The sequence below is a fragment of the Littorina saxatilis genome, linkage group LG15 (genome assembly GCF_037325665.1).
Source record: "Littorina saxatilis isolate snail1 linkage group LG15, US_GU_Lsax_2.0, whole genome shotgun sequence".
NCBI lineage: Eukaryota > Metazoa > Mollusca > Gastropoda > Littorinimorpha > Littorinidae > Littorina > Littorina saxatilis.
In genome coordinates, this window is record NC_090259.1 from 8,215,083 (window position 1) to 8,233,374 (window position 18,292).

Sequence of the window (18,292 nt, forward strand, 5' to 3'; positions counted from 1 at the left end):
TGACAATACAAAACGTGACGTTCACTAGTGATCGTCATGACAATACAAAACGTGACGTTCACTGATCTTTATGACAATACAAAACGTGACGTTCACTGATCTTCATAACAATACAAAACGTGACGTTCACTGATCTTCATGACAATACAACACGTGACGTTCACTGATCATGACAATACAACACGTTACGTTCACTGATCATGACAATACAAAACGTGACGTTCACTGATCTTCATGACAATACAAAACGTGACGTTCACTGATCATGACAATACAAAACGTGACGTTCACTGATCTTCATGACAATACAACACGTTACGTTCACTGATCATGACAATACAAAACATGACGTTCACTGATCATGACAATACAAAACGTGACGTTCACTGATCTTCATAACAATACAAAACGTAACGTTCACTGATCATGACAATACAAAACGTGACGTTCACTGATCTTCATGACAATACAAAACGTGACGTTCACTGATCTTCATAACAATACAAAACGTGACGTTCACTGATCTTCATGACAATACAAAACGTGACGTTCACTGATCTTCATGACAATACAACACGTTACGTTCACTGATCTTCATGACAATACAAAACGTGACGTTCACTGATCTTCATGACAATACAAAACGTGACGTTCACTGATCTTCATGACAATACAAAACATTACGTTCACTGATCTTCATGACAATACAAAACGTAACGTTCACTGATCTTCATGACAATACAAAACGTGACGTTCACTGATCTTGACAATACAAAACGTGACGTTCACTGATCTTCATGACAATACAAAACATTACGTTCACTGATCTTCATGACAATACAAAACGATACGTTCACTGATCTTCATGACAATACAAAACATTACGTTCACTGATCTTCATGACAATACAAAACGTAACGTTCACTGATCTTCATGACAATACAAAACGTAACGTTCACTGATCATGACAATACAAAACGTGACGTTCACTGATCTTCATGACAATACAACACGTTACGTTCACTGATCATGACAATACAAAACGTGACGTTCACTGATCTTCATGACAATACAAAACATTACGTTCACTGATCTTCATGACAATACAAAACATTACGTTCACTGATCATGACAATACAAAACGTAACGTTCACTGATCTTCATGACAATACAAAAAGTGACGTTCACTGATCTTCATGACAATACAAAACATTACGTTCACTGATCATGACAATACAAAACGTGACGTTCACTGATCTTCATGACAATACAACACGGTACGTTCACTGATCTTCATGACAATACAACACGTCACGTTCACTGATCTTCATGACAATACAAAACATTACGTTCACTGATCATGACAATACAAAACGTGACGTTCACTGATCTTCATGACAATACAAAACGTGACGTTCACTGATCTTCATAACAATACAAAACGTAACGTTCACTGATCTTCATAACAATACAAAACGTGACGTTCACTGATCTTCATAACAATACAAAACATTACGTTCACTGATCTTCATGACAATACAAAACGTGACGTTCACTGATCATGACAATACAAAACGTGACGTTCACTCATCTTCATGACAATACAAAACATTACGTTCACTCATCTTCATGGCAATACAAAACGGTACGTTCACTGATCATGACAATACAAAACGTGACGTTCACTGATCTTCATGACAATACAAAACGTGACGTTCACTGATCTTCATGACAATACAAAACGTAACGTTCACTGATCTTCATGACAATACAAAACATTACGTTCACTGATCTTCATGACAATACAACACGTAACGTTCACTGATCTTCATGACAATACAAAACGTTACGTTCACTGATCTTCATGACAATACAAAACGTGACGTTCACTGATCTTCATGACAATACAAAACGTGACGTTCACTGATCTTCATGACAATACAAAACGTGACGTTCACTGATCTTCATGACAATACAAAACATTACGTTCACTGATCTTCATGACAATACAAAACGTTACGTTCACTGATCTTCATGACAATACAAAACATTACGTTCACTGATCTTCATGACAATACAAAACGTTACGTTCACTGATCATGACAATACAAAACGTGACGTTCACTGATCTTCATGACAATACAAAACATTACGTTCACTGATCTTCATGACAATACAAAACATTACGTTCACTGATCTTCATGACAATACAAAACATTACGTTCACTGATCTTCATGACAATACAAAACGTGACGTTCACTGATCATGACAATACAAAACGTAACGTTCACTGATCTTCATGACAATACAAAACATTACGTTCACTGATCTTCATGACAATACAAAACATTACGTTCACTGATCTTCATGACAATACAAAACATTACGTTCACTAGTGATCTTCATGACAATACAAAACATTACGTTCACTGATCTTCATAACAATACAAAACGTTACGTTCACTGATCTTCATGACAATACAAAACATGACGTTCACTGATCATGACAATACAACACGTGACGTTCACTGATCTTGACAATACAAAACGTGACGTTCACTGATCTTCATGACAATACAACACGTCACGTTCACTCATCTTCATGACAATACAAAACGTCACGTTCACTGATCATGACAATACAAAACGTCACGTTCACTGATCATGACAATACAAAACGTCACGTTCACTGATCTTCATGACAATACAAAACGTTACGTTCACTGATCATGACAATACAAAACGTGACGTTCACTGATCTTCATGACAATACAAAACGTTACGTTCACTGATCATGACAATACAAAACGTTACGTTCACTGATCTTCATGACAATACAACACGGTACGTTCACTGATCTTCATGACAATACAACACGTTACGTTCACTGATCATGACAATACAAAACGTCACGTTCACTGATCTTCATGACAATACAAAACGTTACGTTCACTGATCTTCATGACAATACAAAACGTGACGTTCACTGATCTTCATGACAATACAAAACGTGACGTTCACTGATCTTCATGACAATACAAAACGTGACGTTCACTGATCTTCATGACAATACAAAACGTGACGTTCACTGATCTTCATGACAATACAAAACGTTACGTTCACTGATCTTCATGACAATACAAAACATGACGTTCACTGATCTTCATGACAATACAAAACGTGACGTTCACTGATCTTCATAACAATACAAAACGTGACGTTCACTGATCTTCATGACAATACAAAACGTGACGTTCACTGATCTTCATGACAATACAAAACGTGACGTTCACTGATCTTCATGACAATACAAAACGTGACGTTCACTGATCTTCATGACAATACAAAACGTGACGTTCACTGATCTTCATGACAATACAAAACGTGACGTTCACTGATCTTCATGACAATACAAAACGTGACGTTCACTGATCTTCATGACAATACAAAACGTGACGTTCACTGATCTTCATGACAATACAAAACGTTACGTTCACTGATCTTCATGACAATACAAAACGTCACGTTCACTGATCTTCATAACAATACAAAACGTCACGTTCACTGATCTTCATAACAATACAAAACGTCACGTTCACTGATCTTCATGACAATACAAAACGTGACGTTCACTGATCTTCATGACAATACAAAACATTACGTTCACTGATCTTCATGACAATACAAAACATTACGTTCACTGATCTTCATGACAATACAAAACGTCACGTTCACTGATCATGACAATACAAAACGTCACGTTCACTGATCATGACAATACAAAACGTCACGTTCACTGATCATGACAATACAAAACATTACGTTCACTGATCTTCATGACAATACAAAACATTACGTTCACTGATCTTCATGACAATACAAAACGATACGTTCACTGATCTTCATGACAATACAAAACATTACGTTCTCTGATCTTCATGACAATACAAAACGTGACGTTCACTGATCTTCATGACAATACAAAACGTGACGTTCACTGATCTTCATAACAATACAAAACGTGACGTTCACTGATCTTCATGACAATACAAAACGTGACGTTCACTGATCTTCATGACAATACAAAACGTAACGTTCACTGATCTTCATGACAATACAAAACATTACGTTCACTGATCTTCATGACAATACAAAACGTTACGTTCACTGATCTTCATGACAATACAAAACGTTACGTTCACTGATCTTCATGACAATACAAAACGTCACGTTCACTGATCTTCATGACAATACAAAACGTGACGTTCACTGATCTTCATGACAATACAAAACGTTACGTTCACTGATCTTCATGACAATACAAAACGTTACGTTCACTGATCTTCATGACAATACAAAACGTGACGTTCACTGATCTTCATGACAATACAAAACGTTACGTTCACTGATCTTCATTACAATACAAAACGTCACGTTCACTGATCTTCATGACAATACAAAACGTTACGTTCACTGATCTTCATTACAATACAAAACGTCACGTTCACTGATCTTCATGACAATACAAAACGTGACGTTCACTGATCTTCATGACAATACAAAACGTGACGTTCACTGATCTTCATGACAATACAAAACGTCACGTTCACTGATCTTCATAACAATACAAAACGTTACGTTCACTGATCATGACAATACAAAACGTTACGTTCACTGATCTTCATGACAATACAAAACGTTACGTTCACTGATCTTCATGACAATACAAAACGTGACGTTCACTGATCTTCATGACAATACAAAACGTGACGTTCACTGATCTTGACAATACAAAACATTACGTTCACTGATCTTCATGACAATACAAAACGTGACGTTCACTGATCTTCATGACAATACAAAACGTGACGTTCACTGATCTTCATGACAATACAAAACGTCACGTTCACTGATCTTCATGACAATACAAAACGTGACGTTCACTGATCTTCATGACAATACAAAACGTTACGTTCACTGATCTTCATGACAATACAAAACGTGACGTTCACTGATCTTCATGACAATACAACACGTCACGTTCACTGATCTTCATGACAAAACAAAACGTTACGTTCACTGATCATGACAATACAACACGTGACGTTCACTCATCTTCATGACAATACAAAACGTTACGTTCACTCATCTTCATGACAATACAAAACGTTACGTTCACTGATCTTCATGACAATACAAAACGTGACGTTCACTGATCTTCATGACAATACAAAACGTGACGTTCACTGATCATGACAATACAAAACATCACGTTCACTGATCTTCATGACAATACAAAACGTGACGTTCACTGATCTTCATGACAATACAAAACGTGACGTTCACTGATCTTCATGACAATACAAAACGTTACGTTCACTGATCTTCATGACAATACAAAACGTGACGTTCACTGATCTTCATGACAATACAAAACGTGACGTTCACTGATCTTCATAACAATACAAAACGTCACGTTCACTGATCATGACAATACAAAACGTCACGTTCACTGATCATGACAATACAAAACGTCACGTTCACTGATCATGACAATACAAAACGTTACGTTCACTGATCATGACAATACAAAACGTCACGTTCACTGATCATGACAATACAAAACGTCACGTTCACTGATCATGACAATACAAAACGTCACGTTCACTGATCTTCATGACAATACAAAACGTCACGTTCACTGATCATGACAATACAAAACGTCACGTTCACTGATCATGACAATACAAAACGTGACGTTCACTGATCATGACAATACAAAACGTTACGTTCACTGATCATGACAATACAAAACGTTACGTTCACTGATCTTCATGACAATACAAAACGTTACGTTCACTGATCATAACAATACAACACGTTACGTTCACTGATCTTCATGACAATACAAAACGTTACGTTCACTGATCTTCATGACAATACAAAACGTTACGTTCACTGATCTTCATGACAATACAAAACGTGACGTTCACTGATCTTGACAATACAAAACGTTACGTTCACTGATCTTCATGACAATACAAAACGTAACGTTCACTGATCTTCATGACAATACAAAACGTTACGTTCACTGATCTTCATGACAATACAAAACGTTACGTTCACTGATCATGACAATACAAAACGTCACGTTCACTGATCTTCATGACAATACAAAACGTTACGTTCACTGATCTTCATGGCAATACAAAACGTGACGTTCACTGATCATGACAATACAAAACGTGACGTTCACTGATCTTCATGACAATACAAAACGTGACGTTCACTGATCATGACAATACAAAACGTAACGTTCACTGATCTTCATGACAATACAAAACGTGACGTTCACTGATCTTCATGACAATACAAAACGTGACGTTCACTGATCTTCATGACAATACAAAACGTGACGTTCACTGATCATGACAATACAAAACGTGACGTTCACTGATCTTCATGACAATACAAAACGTTACGTTCACTGATCTTCATGACAATACAAAACGTCACGTTCACTGATCATGACAATACAAAACGTGACGTTCACTGATCATCATGACAATACAACACGTTACGTTCACTGATCATGACAATACAAAACGTAACGTTCACTCATCTTCATGACAATACAAAACGTTACGTTCACTGATCTTCATGACAATACAAAACGTTACGTTCACTGATCATGACAATACAAAACGTAACGTTCACTGATCTTCATGACAATACAAAACATTACGTTCACTGATCTTCATGACAATACAAAACGTGACGTTCACTGATCTTCATGACAATACAAAACGTGACGTTCACTGATCTTCATGACAATACAAAACGTGACGTTCACTGATCTTCATGACAATACAAAACGTGACGTTCACTGATCTTCATGACAATACAAAACGTAACGTTCACTGATCTTCATGACAATACAAAACGTGACGTTCACTGATCTTCATGACAATACAAAACATTACGTTCACTGATCTTCATGACAATACAAAACGTAACGTTCACTGATCTTCATAACAATACAAAACGTCACGTTCTCTGATCTTCATGACAATACAAAACGTTACGTTCTCTGATCTTCATGACAATACAAAACATTACGTTCACTGATCTTCATGACAATACAACACGTTACGTTCACTGATCATGACAATACAAAACGTCACGTTCACTCATCTTCATGACAATACAAAACATTACGTTCACTGATCTTCATGACAATACAACACGTTACGTTCACTGATCATGACAATACAAAACGTGACGTTCACTGATCTTCATGACAATACAAAACGTCACGTTCACTCATCTTCATGACAATACAAAACGTCACGTTCACTGATCATGACAATACAAAACGTCACGTTCACTGATCATGACAATACAAAACGTCACGTTCACTGATCATGACAATACAAAACGTCACGTTCACTGATCTTCATGACAATACAAAACGTTACGTTCACTGATCTTCATGACAATACAAAACGTTACGTTCACTGATCTTCATGACAATACAACACGGTACGTTCACTGATCTTCATGACAATACAAAACAATACGTTCACTGATCTTCATGACAATACAAAACAATACGTTCACTGATCTTCATGACAATACAAAACGTTACGTTCACTGATCTTCATGACAATACAAAACATTACGTTCACTGATCTTCATGACAATACAAAACGTAACGTTCACTGATCTTCATGACAATACAAAACGTGACGTTCACTGATCTTCATGACAATACAAAACATTACGTTCACTGATCTTCATGACAATACAAAACGTCACGTTCACTGATCATGACAATACAAAACGTGACGTTCACTGATCTTCATGACAATACAAAACGGTACGTTCACTGATCTTCATGACAATACAAAACGTGACGTTCACTCATCTTCATGACAATACAAAACGTGACGTTCACTGATCATGACAATACAAAACGTTACGTTCACTGATCTTCATAACAATACAAAACGTCACGTTCACTGATCTTCATAACAATACAAAACATTACGTTCACTGATCTTCATAACAATACAAAACGTCACGTTCACTGATCTTCATGACAATACAAAACATTACGTTCACTGATCATGACAATACAAAACGTGACGTTCACTGATCTTCATGACAATACAAAACGTGACGTTCACTGATCTTCATGACAATACAAAACATTACGTTCACTGATCTTCATGACAATACAAAACGTAACGTTCACTGATCTTCATAACAATACAAAACGTCACGTTCTCTGATCTTCATAACAATACAAAACGTTACGTTCTCTGATCTTCATGACAATACAAAACATGACGTTCACTGATCTTCATGACAATACAAAACGTTACGTTCACTGATCTTCATGACAATACAAAACGTTACGTTCACTGATCATGACAATACAAAACGTTACGTTCACTGATCTTCATGACAATACAAAACGTGACGTTCACTGATCTTCATGACAATACAAAACGTTACGTTCACTGATCTTCATGACAATACAAAACGTGACGTTCACTGATCTTCATGACAATACAAAACGTTACGTTCACTGATCTTCATGACAATACAAAACGTGACGTTCACTGATCATGACAATACAAAACGTTACGTTCACTGATCTTCATGACAATACAAAACGTGACGTTCACTGATCTTCATGACAATACAAAACGTGACGTTCACTGATCTTCATGACAATACAACACGTTACGTTCACTGATCTTCATGACAATACAAAACGTGACGTTCACTGATCATGACAATACAAAACGTTACGTTCACTGATCATGACAATACAAAACATTACGTTCACTGATCATGACAATACAAAACGTTACGTTCACTGATCTTCATGACAATACAAAACGTTACGTTCACTGATCTTCATGACAATACAAAACGTTACGTTCACTCATCTTCATGACAACACAAAACGTTACGTTCACTGATCATGACAATACAAAACATGACGTTCACTGATCATGACAATACAAAACGTGACGTTCACTGATCTTCATAACAATACAAAACGTAACGTTCACTGATCTTCATGACAATACAAAACATTACGTTCACTGATCTTCATGACAATACAAAACGTGACGTTCACTGATCATGACAATACAAAACATTACGTTCACTGATCATGACAATACAACACGTGACGTTCACTGATCATGACAATACAACACGTCACGTTCACTGATCTTCATGACAATACAAAACGTCACGTTCACTGATCATGACAATACAAAACGTAACGTTCACTGATCTTCATGACAATACAAAACGTGACGTTCACTGATCTTCATGACAATACAAAACGTTACGTTCACTGATCTTCATGACAATACAAAACGTGACGTTCACTGATCTTCATGACAATACAAAACGTGACGTTCACTGATCTTCATAACAATACAAAACGTGACGTTCACTGATCTTCATAACAATACAAAACGTGACGTTCACTGATCTTCATAACAATACAAAACGTGACGTTCACTGATCTTCATGACAATACAAAACGTCACGTTCACTGATCATGACAATACAACACGTGACGTTCACTGATCTTCATGACAATACAAAACGTGACGTTCACTGATCTTCATAACAATACAAAACGTGACGTTCACTGATCTTCATGACAATACAAAACGTTACGTTCACTGATCTTCATGACAATACAAAACGTGACGTTCACTGATCTTCATAACAATACAACACGTCACGTTCACTCATCTTCATGACAATACAAAACGTTACGTTCACTGATCTTCATGACAATACAAAACGTGACGTTCACTGATCTTCATGACAATACAAAACGTTACGTTCACTGATCTTCATGACAATACAAAACGTTACGTTCACTGATCTTCATGACAATACAAAACGTGACGTTCACTGATCTTCATGACAATACAAAACGTTACGTTCACTGATCATGACAATACAAAACATTACGTTCACTGATCTTCATGACAATACAAAACGTGACGTTCACTGATCTTCATGACAATACAAAACGTTACGTTCACTGATCTTCATGACAATACAACACGTTACGTTCACTGATCTTCATGACAATACAAAACGTTACGTTCACTGATCTTCATGACAATACAAAACGTCACGTTCACTGATCATGACAATACAAAACGTTACGTTCACTGATCTTCATGACAATACAAAACGTGACGTTCACTGATCATGACAATACAAAACGTTACGTTCACTGATCTTCATGACAATACAAAACGTTACGTTCACTGATCTTCATGACAATACAAAACGTCACGTTCACTGATCATGACAATACAAAACGTTACGTTCACTGATCTTCATGACAATACAAAACGTTACGTTCACTGATCTTCATGACAATACAAAACGTGACGTTCACTGATCTTCATGACAATACAAAACGTTACGTTCACTGATCTTCATGACAATACAACACGTGACGTTCACTGATCTTCATGACAATACAAAACATTACGTTCACTGATCTTCATGACAATACAAAACGTCACGTTCACTGATCATGACAATACAAAACGTTACGTTCACTGATCTTCATGACAATACAAAACGTTACGTTCACTGATCTTCATGACAATACAAAACGTCACGTTCACTGATCATGACAATACAAAACGATACGTTCACTGATCTTCATGACAATACAAAACGTTACGTTCACTGATCTTCATGACAATACAAAACGTGACGTTCACTGATCTTCATGACAATACAAAACATTACGTTCACTGATCTTCATGACAATACAAAACGTGACGTTCACTGATCTTCATGACAATACAAAACGTGACGTTCACTGATCTTCATAACAATACAAAACGTTACGTTCACTGATCTTCATGACAATACAAAACGTTACGTTCACTGATCTTCATGACAATACAAAACATTACGTTCACTGATCTTCATGACAATACAAAACGTAACGTTCACTGATCTTCATGACAATACAAAACGTGACGTTCACTGATCTTCATAACAATACAAAACGTGACGTTCACTGATCTTCATAACAATACAAAACGTGACGTTCACTGATCTTCATAACAATACAAAACGTGACGTTCACTGATCATGACAATACAAAACGTGACGTTCACTGATCTTCATGACAATACAAAACGTCACGTTCACTGATCTTCATGACAATACAAAACGTCACGTTCACTGATCTTCATGACAATACAAAACGTTACGTTCACTGATCTTCATGACAATACAAAACGTGACGTTCACTGATCATGACAATACAAAACGTGACGTTCACTGATCTTCATGACAATACAAAACGTGACGTTCACTGATCATGACAATACAAAACGTTACGTTCACTGATCTTCATGACAATACAAAACGTGACGTTCACTGATCTTCATGACAATACAAAACGTGACGTTCACTGATCTTCATGACAATACAAAACATTACGTTCACTGATCTTCATGACAATACAAAACGTGACGTTCACTGATCTTCATAACAATACAAAACGTTACGTTCACTGATCTTCATGACAATACAAAACATTACGTTCACTGATCATGACAATACAAAACGTCACGTTCACTGATCATGACAATACAAAACGTCACGTTCACTGATCTTCATGACAATACAAAACGTGACGTTCACTGATCTTCATAACAATACAAAACGTGACGTTCACTGATCTTCATGACAATACAAAACGTGACGTTCACTGATCTTCATGACAATACAAAACGTAACGTTCACTGATCATGACAATACAACACGTGACGTTCACTGATCATGACAATACAAAACGTCACGTTCACTGATCATGACAATACAAAACGTGACGTTCACTGATCATGACAATACAAAACGTGACGTTCACTGATCATGACAATACAAAACGTTACGTTCACTGATCTTCATGACAATACAAAACATTACGTTCACTGATCATGACAATACAAAACGTGACGTTCACTGATCTTCATGACAATACAAAACGTTACGTTCACTGATCTTCATGACAATACAAAACGTGACGTTCACTGATCTTCATAACAATACAAAACGTGACGTTCACTGATCTTCATAACAATACAAAACGTGACGTTCACTGATCTTCATGACAATACAAAACGTCACGTTCACTGATCTTCATGACAATACAAAACGTGACGTTCACTGATCTTCATGACAATACAAAACATTACGTTCACTGATCTTCATGACAATACAAAACGTGACGTTCACTGATCTTCATGACAATACAAAACATTACGTTCACTGATCTTCATGACAATACAACACGTTACGTTCACTGATCATGACAATACAAAACGTCACGTTCACTGATCATGACAATACAACACGTTACGTTCACTCATCTTTATGACAATACAAAACGTTACGTTCACTGATCTTCATGGCAATACAAAACGTGACGTTCACTGATCATGACAATACAAAACGTGACGTTCACTGATCTTCATGACAATACAAAACGTGACGTTCACTGATCTTCATGACAATACAAAACGTTACGTTCACTGATCTTCATGACAATACAAAACGTTACGTTCACTGATCTTCATGACAATACAAAACGTGACGTTCACTGATCTTCATGACAATACAACACGTCACGTTCACTCATCTTCATGACAATACAACACGTCACGTTCACTGATCTTCATGACAATACAAAACGTGACGTTCACTGATCTTCATGACAATACAAAACGTGACGTTCACTGATCTTCATGACAATACAAAACGTGACGTTCACTGATCATGACAATACAACACGTCACGTTCACTGATCTTCATGACAATACAAAACGTGACGTTCACTGATCATGACAATACAAAACGTTACGTTCACTGATCTTCATGACAATACAAAACATTACGTTCACTGATCTTCATGACAATACAAAACGTGACGTTCACTGATCATGACAATACAAAACGTTACGTTCACTGATCTTCATGACAATACAAAACGTTACGTTCACTGATCTTCATGACAATACAACACGTTACGTTCACTGATCTTCATGACAATACAAAACGTGACGTTCACTGATCATGACAATACAAAACGTTACGTTCACTGATCTTCATGACAATACAAAACGTGACGTTCACTGATCTTCATGACAATACAAAACGTGACGTTCACTGATCTTCATGACAATACAAAACGTGACGTTCACTGATCTTCATGACAATACAAAACATTACGTTCACTAGTGATCTTCATGACAATACAAAACATTACGTTCACTGATCTTCATGACAATACAAAACGTGACGTTCACTGATCTTCATGACAATACAAAACGTGACGTTCACTGATCTTCATGACAATACAAAACGTGACGTTCACTGATCTTCATGACAATACAAAACATTACGTTCACTGATCTTCATGACAATACAAAACGTGACGTTCACTGATCTTCGATCCCGCAGTCTTTTAAGGGGACAGACAGACAAACAATTCTAAAACAGAAAATAAACTTATCTGAAAAATTGTACAGAAACTTGCTCAGAAGGCACAAACGAGACATTAGCGAGATTTAAGAAACAGCACGTTTCGTTTTGCAGCTCGTTTCGTTTGGTGAATGAGTCACCCCGCGAAACGGAACGTGTAACGAGACGGCATAGGCCGCAGACAAGATTTAGATGTATTCACGTTTCGTTTCGGAATGAAAGGCCGGGCATGGCAGGATATGATCCGCTGACTGGGCATGGCATAATTTCAACTCCACGAGTCAATAAAGGATTGACATACTCGCATTGCACGCACAAGAGCTTCACATTTTTCAATTCATGCACCTGATCACATACGAAGCCAGAATAAAAATTCGATGCGATGACCTACTTCTGCTTCGCCATTTGCTTTCTCACCATGAAGTTGGATAAATGTACCAGGATCAGCACCCTTCAAAATATTTCAGTTCACAACAGTTGTCTACCTCCAATGAACACATTCTCAGCGCTGAAAGACTGTGAAAGGGTTGATGAATCTCGCAATGCATAAAATGGCCAACAAATAAAACTGTTAGTGTGCAAAAATACTCACAAAAGTTGACGAAATATTGTTCGTTTTTTGGGGGTGGAAAACGTGACTGCGTTTTGACGTTCCACGTTCCGTTTCAGTTGACCTTCACCTTTCCAGCGAGAGACCCCCGAAATAATGACGTTTACCACAACTTCAAAACGAAACGTCCCAACGTTTCGTTTCTTAAATCTCCGTAATGATCAATGAGTTCGTCCATTACACTTCTCTCTTGTGAAAACACTTTCTCATTTCTGCCAAGGCTTTTTCATGGACAAAACACCATCACCCGTCTTTAAAGAAGGTCTTCATACAAACCCGACAGAGTGATTTCCGAACATCGGGGGTCCGGTTAGCTCAGTTGGTAGACTGGAGCCCTGGACTTGTGTTCGGAAGGTCGCAGGTTCGAATCCGGGCCGGGATGGACACGGGTCAACTTTATGTGCAGACCCAGAGACGGTATCCATGTCCCACCCCCGTGTCACCACAGTGGCACGCAAAAGACCTCGGTTATTCTGCCATAAGCGCAGAGGGTTGATACCTCCTAAACATTTGCATACTTTTGTGTATCTCATCAAAAGCCGTGAGGGCGTAAATCTCGAATTATCATATAACCCATATCATGTCCTTTAGAGGCGAAATATTTAGCCTGTAGGACATTAAAATTCTCTTTTTTTACATTTAGTCAAGTCATGACTAAATGTTTTAACATCGAGGGGGGAATCGAGACGAGGGTCGTGGTGTATGTGTGTGTGTATGTGTGTGTGTGTGTGTGTGTGTGTGTGTGTGTGTGCGTGCGTGTAGAGCGATTCAGACCAAACTACTGGACCGATCTTTATGAAATTTGACATGAGAGTTCCTGGGTATGATATCCCCATACGTTTTTTTTCATTTTTTTGATAAATGTCTTTGATGACGTCATATCCGGCTTTTCGTGAAAGTTGAGGCGGCACTGTCACGCCCTCATTTTTTAACCAAATTGGTTGAAATTTTGGTCAAGTAATGTTCGACGAAGCCCGGACTTCGCTATTACATTTCAGCTTGGTGGCTTAAAATTTAATTAATGACTTTGGTCATTAAAAATCTGAAAATTGTAAAAAAAAAAAACTTTTTATAAAACTATCCAAATGTACGTTTATCTTATTCTCCATCATTTTCTGATTCCAAAAACATATAAATATGTTATATTTGGATTAAAAACAAGCTCTGAAAATTAAAAATATAAAAATTATGATCAAAATTAAATTTTTGAAATCAATTTAAAAACACTTTCATCTTATTTCTTGTCGGTTCCTGATTCCAAAAACATATAGATATGATATGTTTGGATTGAAAACACGCTCAGAAAGTTAAAACGAAGAGAGGTACAGAAAAGCGGGCTATCCTTCTCAGCGCAACTACTACCCCGCTCTTCTTGTCAATTTCACTGCCTTTGCCATGAGCGGTGGACTGACGATGCTACGAGTATACGGTCTTGCTGCGTTGCATTGCGTTCAGTTTCATTCTGTGAGTTCGACAGCTACTTGACTAAATGTTGTATTTTCGCCTTACGCGACTTGTTTTTAATTCCGAACATGGTCTATTGCGTTGCGTGTTGTGACAGCCAACATATTTGATGAGGACGACACGATTCCACTGGACGAGGTTCGCAAGTACTTCCCGGAGTCCTGGCTCTTCAAGGAAATCACTCTGCCAGAGTAAGAACATTTCAGATTTGTGAATGTCGTTTGTACATGTATATTTGGTTTAAAAATGTCTATACCACTCTGCCAGAGTGAGAACCAGGGGCTCACATCCACGTCGGACATCGGACATACACGGATATTTTTTTCCAAATGTCCTATACATTTGTCATGCAAGAGGACATATGTCATGTTGTTTTTGTCACAAAGTGGTCATTGTCCGATTATGCTTTCAGTAGTTTGATTTGCTATTTTAGCGATGTTTTGCGAAGCGATGTGTCTCTCAAAGCAGACGAAACTTGGGGAAACTTTATGTGCTTTTTATAGAGAAGAGCTTCCAAGGGTCGCAACTCTGAATGCTCCGCGGAGCCGGTTGACCGTTGCCTCCCTTCGCGGTTTTTTTCTTCCGAAAAAGCAACAGAAAAGTTGTTTCCGCCAAAACGAAAATTTATGCCAGAAAAAAAGTCCTATTGATTTATTTTTGTTCAGGACAAATGTTCTATCACTTTTGCATTGTCCAGGACATTTGTCCTATGCCACCTCTCATGGATGTGAGCCCCTGAAGAACATTTCAGATTTGTGAATGTCGTATTTAGGTGTATTTGGTTTAAAAAGGTCTATATTATTCTTCCAGAGTGAGAACTGTTCAGATCATGTATTTGTGAATGTCGTTTTCAGGTGTATTTGGTTTAAAAAGGTCTATATTACTCTTCCAGAGTGAGAACTGTTCAGATCATTCATTTCTAAATGTTGTTTGCAGTTATTTTAGTTTGTCATTGGTCTATATCACTCTGCCTGAGTAAAAAAACATTTCAGATAATATATTTGTGAATGTCGTTTTCAGCTGTATATACTGTAGATGTATTTTTATTCGGAAATATAGTGTGTCACTGGTCTATATCACTCTGCCAGAGTAAAAACATTTCAGATGATTTATTTGTGAAAGTCGTTTTCAGGTCTATTTGGTTTAAAAATATTGTATCAAAAAAATATAGTGTGTCATAATTCTATATGGTTCTACCGGAGTAAAAACGTTCAAATCATTTATTTGTGAATGTCGTTTTCAGCTGTATTTGCTTTAAATGTATTTTATTCACAAATTCGAGCGTGTCATTGGTCTATATCTTTCTGCTAGAGTAAGGAAATGTGAGTACAATTAATTTCTAAATGTCCTTCTCATTGTATATTCGGTGAAAAAGTGTTTATACGAATACATGGAGTTTATGATAAGGAGCAAAACAAGATGTATTTGTTTTAAACATATTTTATTCAGAAAATATATGGTGGCATAGTTCTATATTATCCCATCCTAGTTAGGCACTTTCTCGTGCAGATTAACCCAGACCTTTGACATTCTACCAGAGTAAGAGAAAGTTCTTACTTTCGCAAGTAGCTTCCGTAATCCTTGCTTTTCAGGGGAATCACTTGACGATTGACTAAATGTGATATTGCTTCACGCGACTTGTTCCAATGCCTGCTATAAAGGCTGATAATAAACAAGAAATTCCTACGAGGTAGGAAAAACACCCCCGTCAAAGGGAAATAACCTTCTCAGTTGGTGGCAGTGACTGAGTGAGAATGGTTATTTCCCTTTGACCATGAAGATGTCCCTCTATAAGTCCTTGTATAATTTTAATCCACCAATAACTCCCTAACCGTGTGTTTGACTGGTCCCAATTTTTGTAAGGACCGTCTCAGGAATGTATAGAACCTGTTCACCAAGTTTGGTGACGATCGGTCCGTTCATTCTTGAGATCTATATGCGAACACAAACAAACAAACAAACAAACAAACAAACAAACACATCGAGCGAAACCTATACACACCCCTATACCGGGGGTGTAATGAGCCAAGTCAAATTCACAAAGTCTACTCCACGAAGCTCGCTGCACGAAGCGTTGGTACTGGCCAGGCCATGTTGGGTTTGATGCGTGCATGCCTGGTTTTCTCCTGTAGATGGGTGTCGGCACAGAAGGTCTGCCCGCTGTCCTCAGCCAACATGCTCCGTCTTCATGGCAGCTCAAATTTTTTTTATCGAGGTTCTCTCCTCTAGATCCGCCGTGTTTCGCCTAGGGGCTTGCGCTGCCTAGTTGATAGGGTCACCTCGTAGAGGATGTGGTCATAGACCACGCACGGTCGGTCTTGGGATAGGGAAACGTTATGCTAGTCCGGAGGGATTACGCCACAATGGCCACCTCGCGAAGACCCAGGGTCCTAGACTAGGGAGGTCCAAGGGGGAGCACCGGGAGGGCTACCCCTCTACCCGCACCTCCAACACAATCCCTTCCCCTGGTAGCTTCATCCCCAAGGAGGAAACAGAGCTACCTGCAACACCCCGTTGGTACTGATTTTTGGGTAAGAGGACTTCGCGAAGTTTTCGCCAAGTCAACTTCGGGCTCAATAATTAATGAAGGCCTTAAAGCCATATGTACTCGATGACTATACACGCTAATTGCTTTACCAACAGCTGGAGACATG

The 18,292-nt window shown here is 37.8% G+C and overlaps 1 protein-coding gene across 3 annotated transcripts in view; it reads left to right on the forward strand.

Moving 5' to 3' along the window:
• The window catches only part of LOC138948422 (complement C3-like), an 88,864-nt gene that overhangs the window by 39,390 nt on the left and 31,182 nt on the right, over positions 1 to 18,292 (forward strand). For all 3 annotated transcript variants that reach the window (XM_070319957.1, XM_070319956.1, XM_070319958.1), the window contains exon 19: positions 15,736 to 15,829. In XM_070319957.1, coding sequence (XP_070176058.1) covers positions 15,736 to 15,829 — 94 coding nt within the window. The remainder of the gene's footprint in view (positions 1 to 15,735; positions 15,830 to 18,292) is intronic.